Source organism: Squalius cephalus (genome assembly GCF_949319135.1).
Source record: "Squalius cephalus genome assembly, chromosome: 21".
Lineage (NCBI taxonomy): Eukaryota > Metazoa > Chordata > Actinopteri > Cypriniformes > Leuciscidae > Squalius > Squalius cephalus.
Genome location: NC_137142.1, coordinates 16,294,324 through 16,306,451, shown reverse-complemented (window position 1 = coordinate 16,306,451; position 12,128 = coordinate 16,294,324). Strand labels below are relative to the sequence as shown.

The 12,128-nt window shown below is 35.6% G+C and overlaps 1 protein-coding gene across 3 annotated transcripts in view; it reads left to right on the top strand.

Annotated features, from left to right (window-relative positions):
- wdr27 (WD repeat domain 27) overlaps positions 1 to 12,128 on the top strand; it is a 56,033-nt gene that overhangs the window by 19,094 nt on the left and 24,811 nt on the right. For all 3 annotated transcript variants that reach the window (XM_079856269.1, XM_079856268.1, XM_079856267.1), the window contains 2 exons: positions 546 to 667; positions 6,573 to 6,670. In XM_079856269.1, coding sequence (XP_079712395.1) covers positions 546 to 667; positions 6,573 to 6,670 — 220 coding nt within the window. The remainder of the gene's footprint in view (positions 1 to 545; positions 668 to 6,572; positions 6,671 to 12,128) is intronic.

The following is a 12,128-nucleotide window of genomic DNA, read 5'->3' as shown; positions in this document are numbered from 1 at the left end:
ATTGCATGAGCAATAGAAGATTCCTTAAACGCACAGGCTCATTCTGAATATTTTGGTAGATATGAATAACATAAATTTACATACACATTTTATATTTGTCAACAAACTGAATTTCAAGCATTTAAGCATATGCCTTTAGATCTAAAGTTTTTTTAAGCTCTGGAGAAGTGTGTCCAAACCTTTTCCTTATTAAATGTTTTACATTTAATTTATTAAGCAATAAATGTTCTGAACACTGCAGTCTGTTCAGTTTAGCCTGTCCTTGAGTAAGGTAATGTAGTTGGCCTGATTTTGCAGTGGAACACATCAGCGTAATGATAAAATGTTGTTAAAGTTTTTCTGCGTGTACTTTGCATTATGAAATACTAAAGCTTGTACAGATTATAATATATAATGTAGAGGGTAATCTCATGCCCTCTTTGGTAGTGCTATAAAAGTCATGAACTATTCAGAAAATTGTTATTTATTTAACCATATTGGATTTTTTTAAAGGTGACAGGACTGAAGTGTAAGTTCAGCGTACCTCTTTAACCGCAGGATATCAGATATGATCTTGACTGCTGGCGCTGACCACAGCATCCAGGTGTTCGATATGAACCAGGGCTGTATAGCCACTCAGATCCCTGATGCCCACAGTAGAGCTGTCCACCACCTCACCCAGAACAAGGTAAGAGAATAAAACCATATGATGACATTTTCCTTGTTCTTTTGAAATAAGGGATTGTTGCACTATGTAGACCACTTGTTTCCCATCATTGTTTCTGAAGGCCCACTAAACAGTACACATTTTATCACTCCCTATTCAAACATACTTTATTCTACTCATCAGATCATTAGTAAAGACTCCAAGACCTAAAACAGGTGTGTCAAATAAGGGAGACATACACCGCCGTTCAAAAGTTTTGGATCGGTATGATTTTTTGTGTTTTTAAAAGAAGTCTTTTCTGCTCACCAAGGCTGCATTTATTTGATTAAAAAAAAAAAAAAAATAATAATAATAATAATATTGTTAAATATTATGACAATTTAAAAGAACTGTTTTCTATTTTAATATATTTTAAAATGTAATTTATTCCTGTGATCAAAGCTGAATTTTCAGCATTATTACTCCAGTCTTCAGTGTCACATGATCCTTCAGAAATCATTCTAATATGCGGATTTTGTGCTCAAAAAACATTCATTATTATTATCAATGTTGAAAACAGTTGTGTACAATTTATTTTCAGGATTCTTTGTTGAATAGAGAGTTCAAAAGAACACCATTTACTTGAAGTAGAATCTTTAGTAACATTATAAATGTCTTTAATGTAACTTTTGATCAATTGAATTCATCCTTGATGAATAAAAGTATTGACTTCTTTTATTTCTTTTCCCCAAAAAACAAAATACAATTTATTACTGACCCCAAACCTTTGAACGGTAGTGGTTAATGTTACAAAAGCTTTCTATTTCAGATAAATGCTATACTTAATTAAATGTAAATAACTGTTTTCAACATTGATAATAATGAGAAATGTTTCTTGAGCATCAAATCATCATAATAGAATGATTTCTGAAGAATCATGTGACACTGAAGACTGGAGTAATGATGCTGAAAATTCAGCTTTGATCACAGGAATAAATTACACTTTACTATATATTCACATAGAAAATTGTTATAATTGTATACATATTAAATTGTAATAATATTTCACAATATTAACGTTTTTTTTTTTTTTTTATCAAATAAATGCATCATTGGTGAGCAGAAGAGACTTATTGTAAAAACATTAAAAATCTTACCGATCCAAAACTTTTGACTGGTAGTGTAGGGCCCGTTTACACTTTTTCATTTTATGCATTTTTTTCTGATCGGATAGCTATCCGATTGTGAAAAGACCAGTTGTAAATGCCCTCCGAAATGCATTTGAGACTAATTTAAATCCAATTGCTCAAACAACTTCAGGAGGTGGTTTGAGATGCATTGCAGACTGGACAATTGTAAATGCTTCTGGTTGTTAAAACCACATATGTAAATTTTACTCCTAACAAAATGTTTTAAAAAAAAAAATGTGTGAGGGCGTGTTATAAAGCTGTATGACATGGTATAACCTAGGGGTTAAATGACTACAGATTTTTTTTTTAAATCACTGCTATGGCATATGACACAGTGCTGCCCACAAGGCTATTGCTCCTACATAACAGCTTATTTTTATCAGATCTTTTGTCTTTGGGTCGTTATAGTTCTCACACATTTCTGCTCGTTCTAAATCAGATACAGATAAAGTAGCACAGTGAAGATTACATTTATATGAATGCATTAGTGGGAGAAAGATTGCATGTGAATTAATTCTACATGGCAGCGTCACTCTAGTGAAGCTGTGGGTTTTAGTTACTAAGAATTATATGCTAGAAATGTTCAGTTTCTAAGCTGTTTTATTAGTATATCACAGAACAGTGTTGACAATACATTTCAGCTCATATCTGTTGCTTTTGTTGACGTGAACTCCGTTAAATTTACATATAGAGCGGGAATTGAAGATTGGATTTTTTTTTTTTTTTGCTGAAACACATTTATTTGGGCAAGTGTAAATGGAACTGTTTTAACAAATCAGATAGCGATCCAATCAGTAAAAACGCATGAAGTGACCGCGTGTAAACGGGCCTATTTATACAGTTCCAAAATGTGTACAGTGTAAATGTGTACAGTTTCCCGAAACATTCCAGAGACTGGCTGTGTGGCGAATAATACAAATATGTTACTACCTTTTAAAATCATCCTTAAAGTTTTCTTATTTGGCAACTAAAAACCAGTTTAACGGCTAAAAAAATTATTTTTGGGGCCAGTCCTGTTATGTTATATTATATTTAAAAAATGAGTGAGGAATTTAGCTATTAAAGTGATTTAAATGATTTGGTATGTTTTATTTGTAATTGTATATTACTGAAAAATATTGTCCTTGCAGTTTTGACTTGAAAATGAGCAAATGCTCAAAACAATTCAAATAAATGCTGTTCTTTTGAACCTTCTATTCATCAAAGAATACTTAAAAGAAAAGTTTCCACAAAAATATTAAGCAGCACAACTGTTTTCACGAAATTAGCATATTGATTGATTGATTTCTGAAGGATCATGTGACACTGAAGACTGGAGTAATGATGCGAAAAATTCAGCTTTGCCATGATCACAGGAATAAGTTAAGTTCTTCAAAATAGTAATAATATTTCAGAATATTACTGTTTTTACTGTATTTTTATCACATTAATACAGTCTTGGTGAGCATAAGAAACTTCTTTCAAATCATTATTTACTGGCTAACCCGTGTATGTTATATATCAAGGGCAAGTATGTACACCAGCCTTTTTCTCAACCCTCTAAAACTTGTTTTGTTGTGACCACCATTTTAAAAACAAAGCAGTGACACTGATGCTGCAGAGAGACCAGTGCGCTTTTCACTCCGAATTTTCTGACCTCAGTGGTCATTTACAAGATACACACGACTCAATACTGGTGGTGACCCTTGAGTTACAACACTAAAATTGGAATTACAAACCACTTAGGCTGTTTGTGGGTTGTGTATGTATTTTTGTTGTGTGTCTGGACTGTGCTCTGGGTTTGTTGTGAACCAAAAGTAATATGCTTTGCTTCTGACTCACTTTGCTCTTGGGTTAACCTCATATCCATGGCAACCTTGATGAAGTCACTTTCAGAAACAATACCAAGGAAATACTGACTGAGCCCTCATCTTAAAGATAATTATAGTTAATGAAGCTGATTGGATGAGTTTTGTTTGCTGGGAAATCATACTGAGGGGAAATGGGGCCCATACTAATACTACCGTCCACACCCAGATATTACTTTATTCAGGCTTCTTTGAACAGGAGCTCAGTGTAGTCAGGAAGAAGTAGATTATTCTAAATATCCAAATTCGACCTCAACCTTAATGTGTGGCATCCTTGAAGGGAGTGAAAGATAATGAACGGATTCAGCTCGTGTTGGGAGTTGCTTAACAAGTTCATTTTCCAAACCAAATTTTCTCTGCAGTTTGGCACTCCCATCCTCCCATTATATAAGGCCTTTCGGAACGTTATGCAAGAAATCATGTCTTCTTCTTTGAAGGATAAAAGTTCACCGTTTTAGTTGGGATAATCCAAACCACAGTTGTGTGAGGTTTTCCAAGGTGGGCCTAAGTTGTAGGCCTCGCGTGTCCCATTTATCTTGCTGAGTATCTTGGTCTAAATCCCTCAGGTTTACAGATTAGGACGGAAACATGAGATAAGTTGAGGGAGGATCTCGCTTAAGCCAAGCATGTTGGGTAAGCATATTCTGTCTGTAGAGGGTGATGTTTTATGAACATCTGCATACTATCCCTTTGCATCTGTGAAACTGTGTTGGACTGACATGGACTCCACTATTGCACTCCATTAACCTAAAAGTAAGATTAAGTCGCTTATGCTCACGAAGGCTGCATTTATTTAATCAAAAATATAGTGAATATAGTAATATTGTGAAATATTATTACAATTTAAATAAGTGTTTTCTATTTTAATATTTGTAAAATGTAATTTATTCCTGTGATCAAAGCTGAATGAATTTTCAGCATCATTACTCCAGTCTTCAGTGTCACATGATCCTTCAGAAATTAATCTAATATGCTGATTTGATGCTCAAGAAACATTTAATCTTATTTTTATTATTATCACAAAAGTTGAAAATGGCAATTGAAAATGGTTGTGCTGCTTAATATTTTTGTGGAAACCATGAAACAATCAGGATTATTTGTAACAATGTACAGAAAAAGTCTTTACTGTCCCTTTTGATCAATTTAATTATTAAAAGTATTAATTTCTTTTAAAAAACAGCCATTATTTCTGAATTACTACTCACTAATTACACTAATGTTCTGACTTGATGAATTACTGCTGCGATGGTTGCTACAAAATGTACTGAAACATTCTTTTATATTTGTATATTCAAATATTGAGTATCAGAAAATTCATACTACCAGACATGTGAGATGCAACAGGTTAAACTAAGGCTTTTGTAGGGTATATTGCCCTCACCGACCTCCGCTCTCATGTCTTGTATGACGTGAGAGCAGTGTATCACGTGATTTGCAGATTCACTGCCCCAGATACTCGCCAGTTTGAGAGGGTCAACTGAGATTAGTTGGGTACACAAGTGGACAGTGGACTGGAATAACTAATCTAATCTATACATTCAGTATAATGGTTTTAGCTAGCGGGCACTCTCCCACGTTCCCTGAGCGGCCACTTTCCAAACCAGCATACCAACCTTCAGTCACGCTACACATTGTCTGCTGTACTTGTGAGTCTGATCTCTACACAATAACACAACCTGGCTCTTACATACATATGGGATCCTCCAACATGAAGCCCATGCATTAGAGACGCCTAGAGGGATCAAGAGAGCTGATCACTGGGAATTCCTGCCAACTGTGAATTAGCTACAACAAACCTTTTCTCTTCTCAGCTACTCTACATTCTCCTCCGTGGGCAACATGTTCCTCTTTCTAAAGCTACATTCGTAGAGAATATTTCTGATGAATTGTGTGTAAGTAATCACGCAGGACACTTTAAACCATCTTTATTTGTGTAAGGGCAGGAGAGAGATGGTTTGACTGGTCTTCCACAATGTATGACAAACATTTCCATTCTGTGGACTTTTCTGGCTTTTCGAGAGAACTTCAGCTCTGGAAAGTCTGCACGCTTTCAGCGTACACGTGCAGCTTGTTTGCAATCTCCTGCCAAATTCATGTCTCTTTCTATGACCGGTCAACAGCTATGACAACTAAATTTAACAAGGATGCTGCAAGCATGTATTTATTTAGGATAGTAGTTTTATATACTTTAGGTACTTTAGACCAAATAAATTGTGCACCATTCAAAAGTTTGAGATCAGTAAGATTTTTTTAAATAATATCATTGATATTTTTATTCAGCAAGGATGCATTTATGTAATAAAATTTATCACGATTGTCACAAAACATTTTAAGTAGCACAACTATTTTATTATCAACATTGATTATAGTAAGAAATGTTTCTTGAGCACCAAATCAGCATATTAGAATGATTTCTGAAGGATCATGTGACACTGAAGACTAGACACTGATGCTGAAAATTCAGCTGTGCCGTGATCACAGGAATAAATTACATTTTAAAATATGTTAAAACAGAAATGTTTTATATTATAATATTATTTCACAATATTAATATTTTTTATTGTAATTTGATCAAATAAATGCAGCCTTGGTGAGCATAAAAGACTTCTTTCAAAAACATTGAAAATCACAAACTTTTGAACAGTTGTGTATATTTAAAGACTGATGTGATATTGCAGCTCACAGATTGATTAAACCACAAGTAAAAAAAGTTGCTATATTCTCTCTGAATTTCAGGCTAATTAAAGGCTTTTATAAGACAATGACCTTTAGTATCTTCTGTAGTTCCTCATTGTGTCCTTATTAGTTATTGGCCGTTTTGCCAATGTTTCCCTATTCAGGATATTGAATGGCAATTTTATCGTGCCAGTTTCTTTTGGTGTGATTCTTTCCTCCTTTCTTTTATTGCAGGGGTCCTTGTTCTGTTCACAGGCCCTGGAATCATACAATCTCTTCCTGAGCAGTGCCATAACGGACGGTCTGAAATTGTGGGACCTGCGCACAGCTAGGTAGGCCCTTCATCTCCTTTCCCTGGCTTTCTGAGACCTTTAGAGGGCAAGACTGCATACAGTTCACCCCATTTACCAACACCTAAATGTTGAATTATGCAATTATCTTTGAATAAATATTACAATATTCTAAAGATTTAGTAAGCTGCCTTGCTTAGGCTTACAGAACATTATTATAAATTACCTTTGAGCTGACGATGAAATGTCTACTTCATGCCATTTTAAAATTTATGATGATTTAAAATTGGCTATTGAGTTACTGGCCTTCTACAAATGTGGCTCAAGTTATGTTTTTTCCAGCATACATTTTCATGCCCTCACCTCAGTAAATCGATGATTACATATCCTTCAGAGAAGTGAATAACAGTCAAATCCCAGGTTGTTTATAGGCTTGCGGGATACTACCATTACATAATGCCCTTAAGATCGTTCAGAACAACCAGGATTAGGGGCAGTCAGAAAGGTACATACATCATTTAAATGAAGAATCCAAAATTTCCAGATTCTCTAGAAGCTGAGCCTGCCCGGCCCTCTGCCAAAAGGACTCTGGAAAGAATTCCCTCCCTGCAGTTGACCTAACAGTAACCACTCTGCTTTATGTGGAGTGAATTCAGCAATGCTGTTTCTTTTACAGTCCCTTGTTGGTCTGTATATGACCAAGTTAAATATATAGATAAATAGACACCGAAACCAACGCTATCTGAAAAATAAACCTTGTAGTACATCTAAATTGAGTATTAATTGAATTAATTCTAGTTTAAAATTAATTATCTGCTTGTATAGTGCTAGTGGTTTCTTGTCCATTTATCATTTGAAAGTAATAGAACATAATGTCATCTTTTCACCCATGATGTTGCAAACACATTTTTCAGAGTTTTTAGAGTCTGGAACTTTAAGCACATATTCTTGTACTTGTAGCTTCTGTCTCTGTCCTGGTTTTTGTTTCTTTCCTAGTAGGAGGACAGATTAGTGAGAAATTATTTCTTTAACTTGATGTGTTTCCAGAGTGCTCTTAAAAGAACAGTTCACTCAAATTATTTTGTCATAATTTACGCACCCTCATCTTGTATCAATTTTATATATATATACAGTACTGTGCAAAAGTCTTAGGCATGTTAATACCCCCCCCCCCAAAAAATGGTTTTAAGTCAGTTATTTATATCGTTTGCTGTAGTGTGTCATTAACATGCCTAAGACTTTTGCACAGTACTGTATATATGTGTGTATACATATAGTAACATAACATAGCTAACATAGATGTTTTTCTTGTAGCTTTTATTAGTTTCTACTAACTTGTCATCTTTTTTAGACTATTAGCTATCAAATCCTCTTGACATACCCAGCCCCATTCGCTTTCATTATATGGAAAAGAGTGGTCAGGATATTCTTCAAAAAAAAAATCTACTGTTCCACACTGGCTTGGAAAAACAGAGATTAGTGATGGAGTGGGAGATTAATGTTGACAGATTTGTATTTTTGAGTGGCCTGTTCCTTTACTCCATAAATGCATCAGGGTGGAAAAAGCATTTTGGACTCATTTGTCGTCCTGTGAAGGTAGAAACAAAACTAGAACAGAGACAACGACTGCAGGTACAGGAATCTGCAGAAAGTTCCAGACTCTGAACATATTTTTTGTCGGAACGTAGTGATATTCTGCACCTGATCCTCTCCATTCAGTTTTATTTCCCTTATAACAGGGTTTCTCAAACTCGGTCCTGGAGGGCCACTGTCCTGCACAGTTTAGCTCCAACCCTGATCAAACACCTGAGCAAGCTAATCAATGTCTTCAGGATCACTAGAAACTCACAGCTACACTATCAGAAAAAAGGTACAAAAGCTGTCGCTGGGACCTTCAAAAGGGTACTAATATGTACCATTTAGGTACTAATATGTACACTTTTGGTACCAATATGTACCTTTGAGGGACTAATATGCACTCTTTAGGTACAAAAGTGTACCTTTTGAAAAGGTACCGCCACAGTGACAGCTTTTGTACCTTTTTTTCTGAGAGTGTAGGTGTGTTTGATCAGGGTTGGAGCTAAACTGTGCAGGACAGTGGCCCTCCAGGACCGAGTTTGAGAAACCCTACCTTATAAGGACAGCTGAAGTAAGTGATGAAAGACTTGTCTTGACTTTTAATTCCTTCACTTTGTGAAATGGTATGAATTGCTTCTATACTTATACATCCTTTATTCTATTATGCTTGGATCTTAGATCTTCCTGCTCTTACTTGAAAACTCAAGAAAGTGTCAAATACTTTTTACTTGCCTTGATAAATATTTTTACAGAGTTCCAGGTCAAGTTCTGGTCAGGAGCGTATATAACAACTTCATCCATCCCTGCAGAAACTAATGTCTTTAACGAAGCATGAATTCTCTGCTTTAAAATACATGAGTTTGATATGTTACGCAAACATGCTGTACGTTTCACAATTGACACTTTCCTCCCCAAGGAGGTTTGTAATACCTAGAGAAAGCTATCCGATAGCATTGCCATTCATCTCAATGGCAGTTTTTTTCCTGCCACATGACCCCCCTGAAGTACGAACTCTGCTATTGCTAAGTTGAATTCTGCCATTTTTACCCATGAAATCACTAAATGTTTTTGAGCCAATCACCTTAGTTGTAAAAACCATATGACTGATCACTCTTGAGCCACAGGAAAATGGTGTCATCACACTGATTGCCTAAAAACAACCTTGCTGGATAGAATATTAGTTTTGAATAATTAGTTTCAGTGGAAAAGAGAAAGGAAAATTGTCACAGGGAGGAAACCATGAAAAACACTTATGACAAAATACTAAAGATAAATGCAGGTCAAACACGGGAAACATGGACGGGAGCATATGTGAGAATTAGTGACATGATTTGTCTGCAGTCATTGACAAACTGAGGTCTGGCAATGAAGGCTTTCGGCGCAAGCCATTTTATGTGTATTTTCCATTTTTCCAATGGCTGGCTCTTTAGCAGTGCTCCAACTTCAAGCACGTGAAACGGATTTATCTCCCCAAGACTTCATTTAAAGCACAAGTGACATCATTCCACGGGCCAAGACAAAACCTTCAGCCAAAAGGCAAGGAGCTCTGGAAGACTGAGGCTTGTGATCTTCCACATCACCCTTCTCTACCTGTTCTGGGACTGTATGTTTTGCATATAACAATGAAAATGCTTCCTTTATAAGTATATAGTAGTATATTGAATTTCAGACTAAGAGGGGAGCAGCAGCCCTCTGGATTTTGAATTATGTATGAGAAATACTCTGAAGTGCTTCATGAAGACTTTCTAAAATCTTTTTATGAAGCATCACTCTGTCTTCAGCTGCACAGGAGGTCAGGGCACCGCCGGTGGGACCCTGGTACTCAGTCAACACACTGTTTTTCAGTGTTTGTACATCCTAAATTTATTTCTGTCATAGCTGCCATCTTTTAAAAAGCTTTATTGGTTATTTATAGGTGAATTAGTGTTGGTACAGTGTAAAAAGTAACTTTAACTTTATGTTTTATTTTTTTAAGTAAGTGTTCATACTGCCTTACAATTTTAAGTTTAGTCAACTTGAAATGTGGATAAATGACAACTTGGATATTTGAGTTATCTCAAGTTAAATTCAGGGAAGTTACTCCAACGCTAAATTTTAAGTTGCGATAGCTAATTACAACAATATTTCTTTTACATTGTACAAGTAATTACAGATATTATGATGTAACCTACAGAAAGAATACTCAAATCAATCAGTGAATTAATATAAACAACTGCGACCTTTAAAATCGACTCTTGTGCCTCAGAGTTGGTTATTTTTCACTCAGCAGCCATCATGGCGGTGTCCCAGCTTTTTTATAGTCATTTAAGTCCACCCATTGAAAAGGGTATAACCAAAGTCAGAGAAGATGCTGTTATGTGGTTGTTAGCACGCTTCTATGTAGTTGCTAGAGTGTTTTAGGTGACTGTTGGTGGTTACTGATTGGTATTTTCATTCAGATTTTTAAAGGTGCTTACAGAGTCTGTGGTGGCTCTCCAGTTGGCATTCTGTTTGTTTCCGCTCTGGTGGTTGACTAAATGTGAAGAAAATATGTGGGCTTTACACAATAAATTTGTTTATTCTTTCTCTTAAAGCATAATCTTTCCTCGTAATGAGAAGCAGATTAACCTTGCCTGTACAGAATAGGAATTGAGACCCAGATCCTCAAAAAAAACACTCTAGATTCATTAAGGCGTGCAAAGCAATCAGAGTGCAACATAACAACCGGCCTCGTGTGATGAGCAAGAACCTCAGGCAAGCTCTTCCATGATGTGCCATGATGCTTTTTCTGTTGCAGTCCAATTTATTTTAACCTGGTTATGTCTATGCCAGTTTTTTTGTTTGTTTGTTTTTTTAACTTTTTTTATTGCATGGACAGAAACAGCATGCTTTGGCAGTCTATGTAATCTCGTTAAAAGAGTTAATTTATTATGGTTGTGCTTCTCCATAAAGGCTGATGCTATTGCTAGCATTAAATCAATTTATATTCCCCTTTTGTGACTTCCATAATGGCATAATGATCTCATTAGGGTTAAGCTCTACGGATAATTTCCCATCTGTGGATTTTGAAATAGCACTTTTTAATTTGTGGATGCTCAAAGTGCAGACCCTAAGTTCCCAATGAATGTGCATGTGTTTGAATGCCATGTTATTACATCTTACCCACATTGACCCAGAAAGCTGTCCTATGATTAGCCTTTAAATCTATACAGTATACATATTGACAAATGGTAGGTCAATATGGAATTCAATATGGAAATAATTAAATATATATAAGTATGTAATGTTACCTCCATCATTTAGCATAAACTAATAGAATGCAGGGAAATGTGGTCTAGCAATTGCAAACACAGCCCCTAGCATGGGAGTAATGAAGTGAAGCATCGTCTCACATTAGTTTACATAGTCCCTCTAGACCACATGATGAAACATGGATCCTGACTGTTTGATAGCACCTTCAGAGAAATCACTGGTTCCAGATGTGTTGCCCTACTCCACTGAAAATTATTTTGTGTATTTGGACATACTTGATGTTTTCTTAGTCATCACAGTGTTCCAGAAGATGGTCCTGTATGTTGCTATGGATGAGTGGTATCTGCTAAATTAATATTTACATTCTAAAGGAGGTGATGTCTACAGAGAGAGACAAAAGAAGGCCTGGAAATGAAAAGCTGATTTTAAACAGATCCACTTTAAGGAATGATGACTTTCCTGAGTGTTTTTTTTTTTTTTCTTTCTTTCTTTCAGATAACCATTTCTGACTGGTCAAGTCAAATGTGAATATTGTGAATGTGTTCAAATTTGGTAATAGTCATTTATACTGACTAGATATGTATTTTCCAGCTGCTTTCCAGACAAAGAAGTGGATCCTATTGGATAAATCTTTGAATTAAAGCATAATGGGCAAAGTTGGGCCACTTTAGCGTATGGTATTTATTTGTCA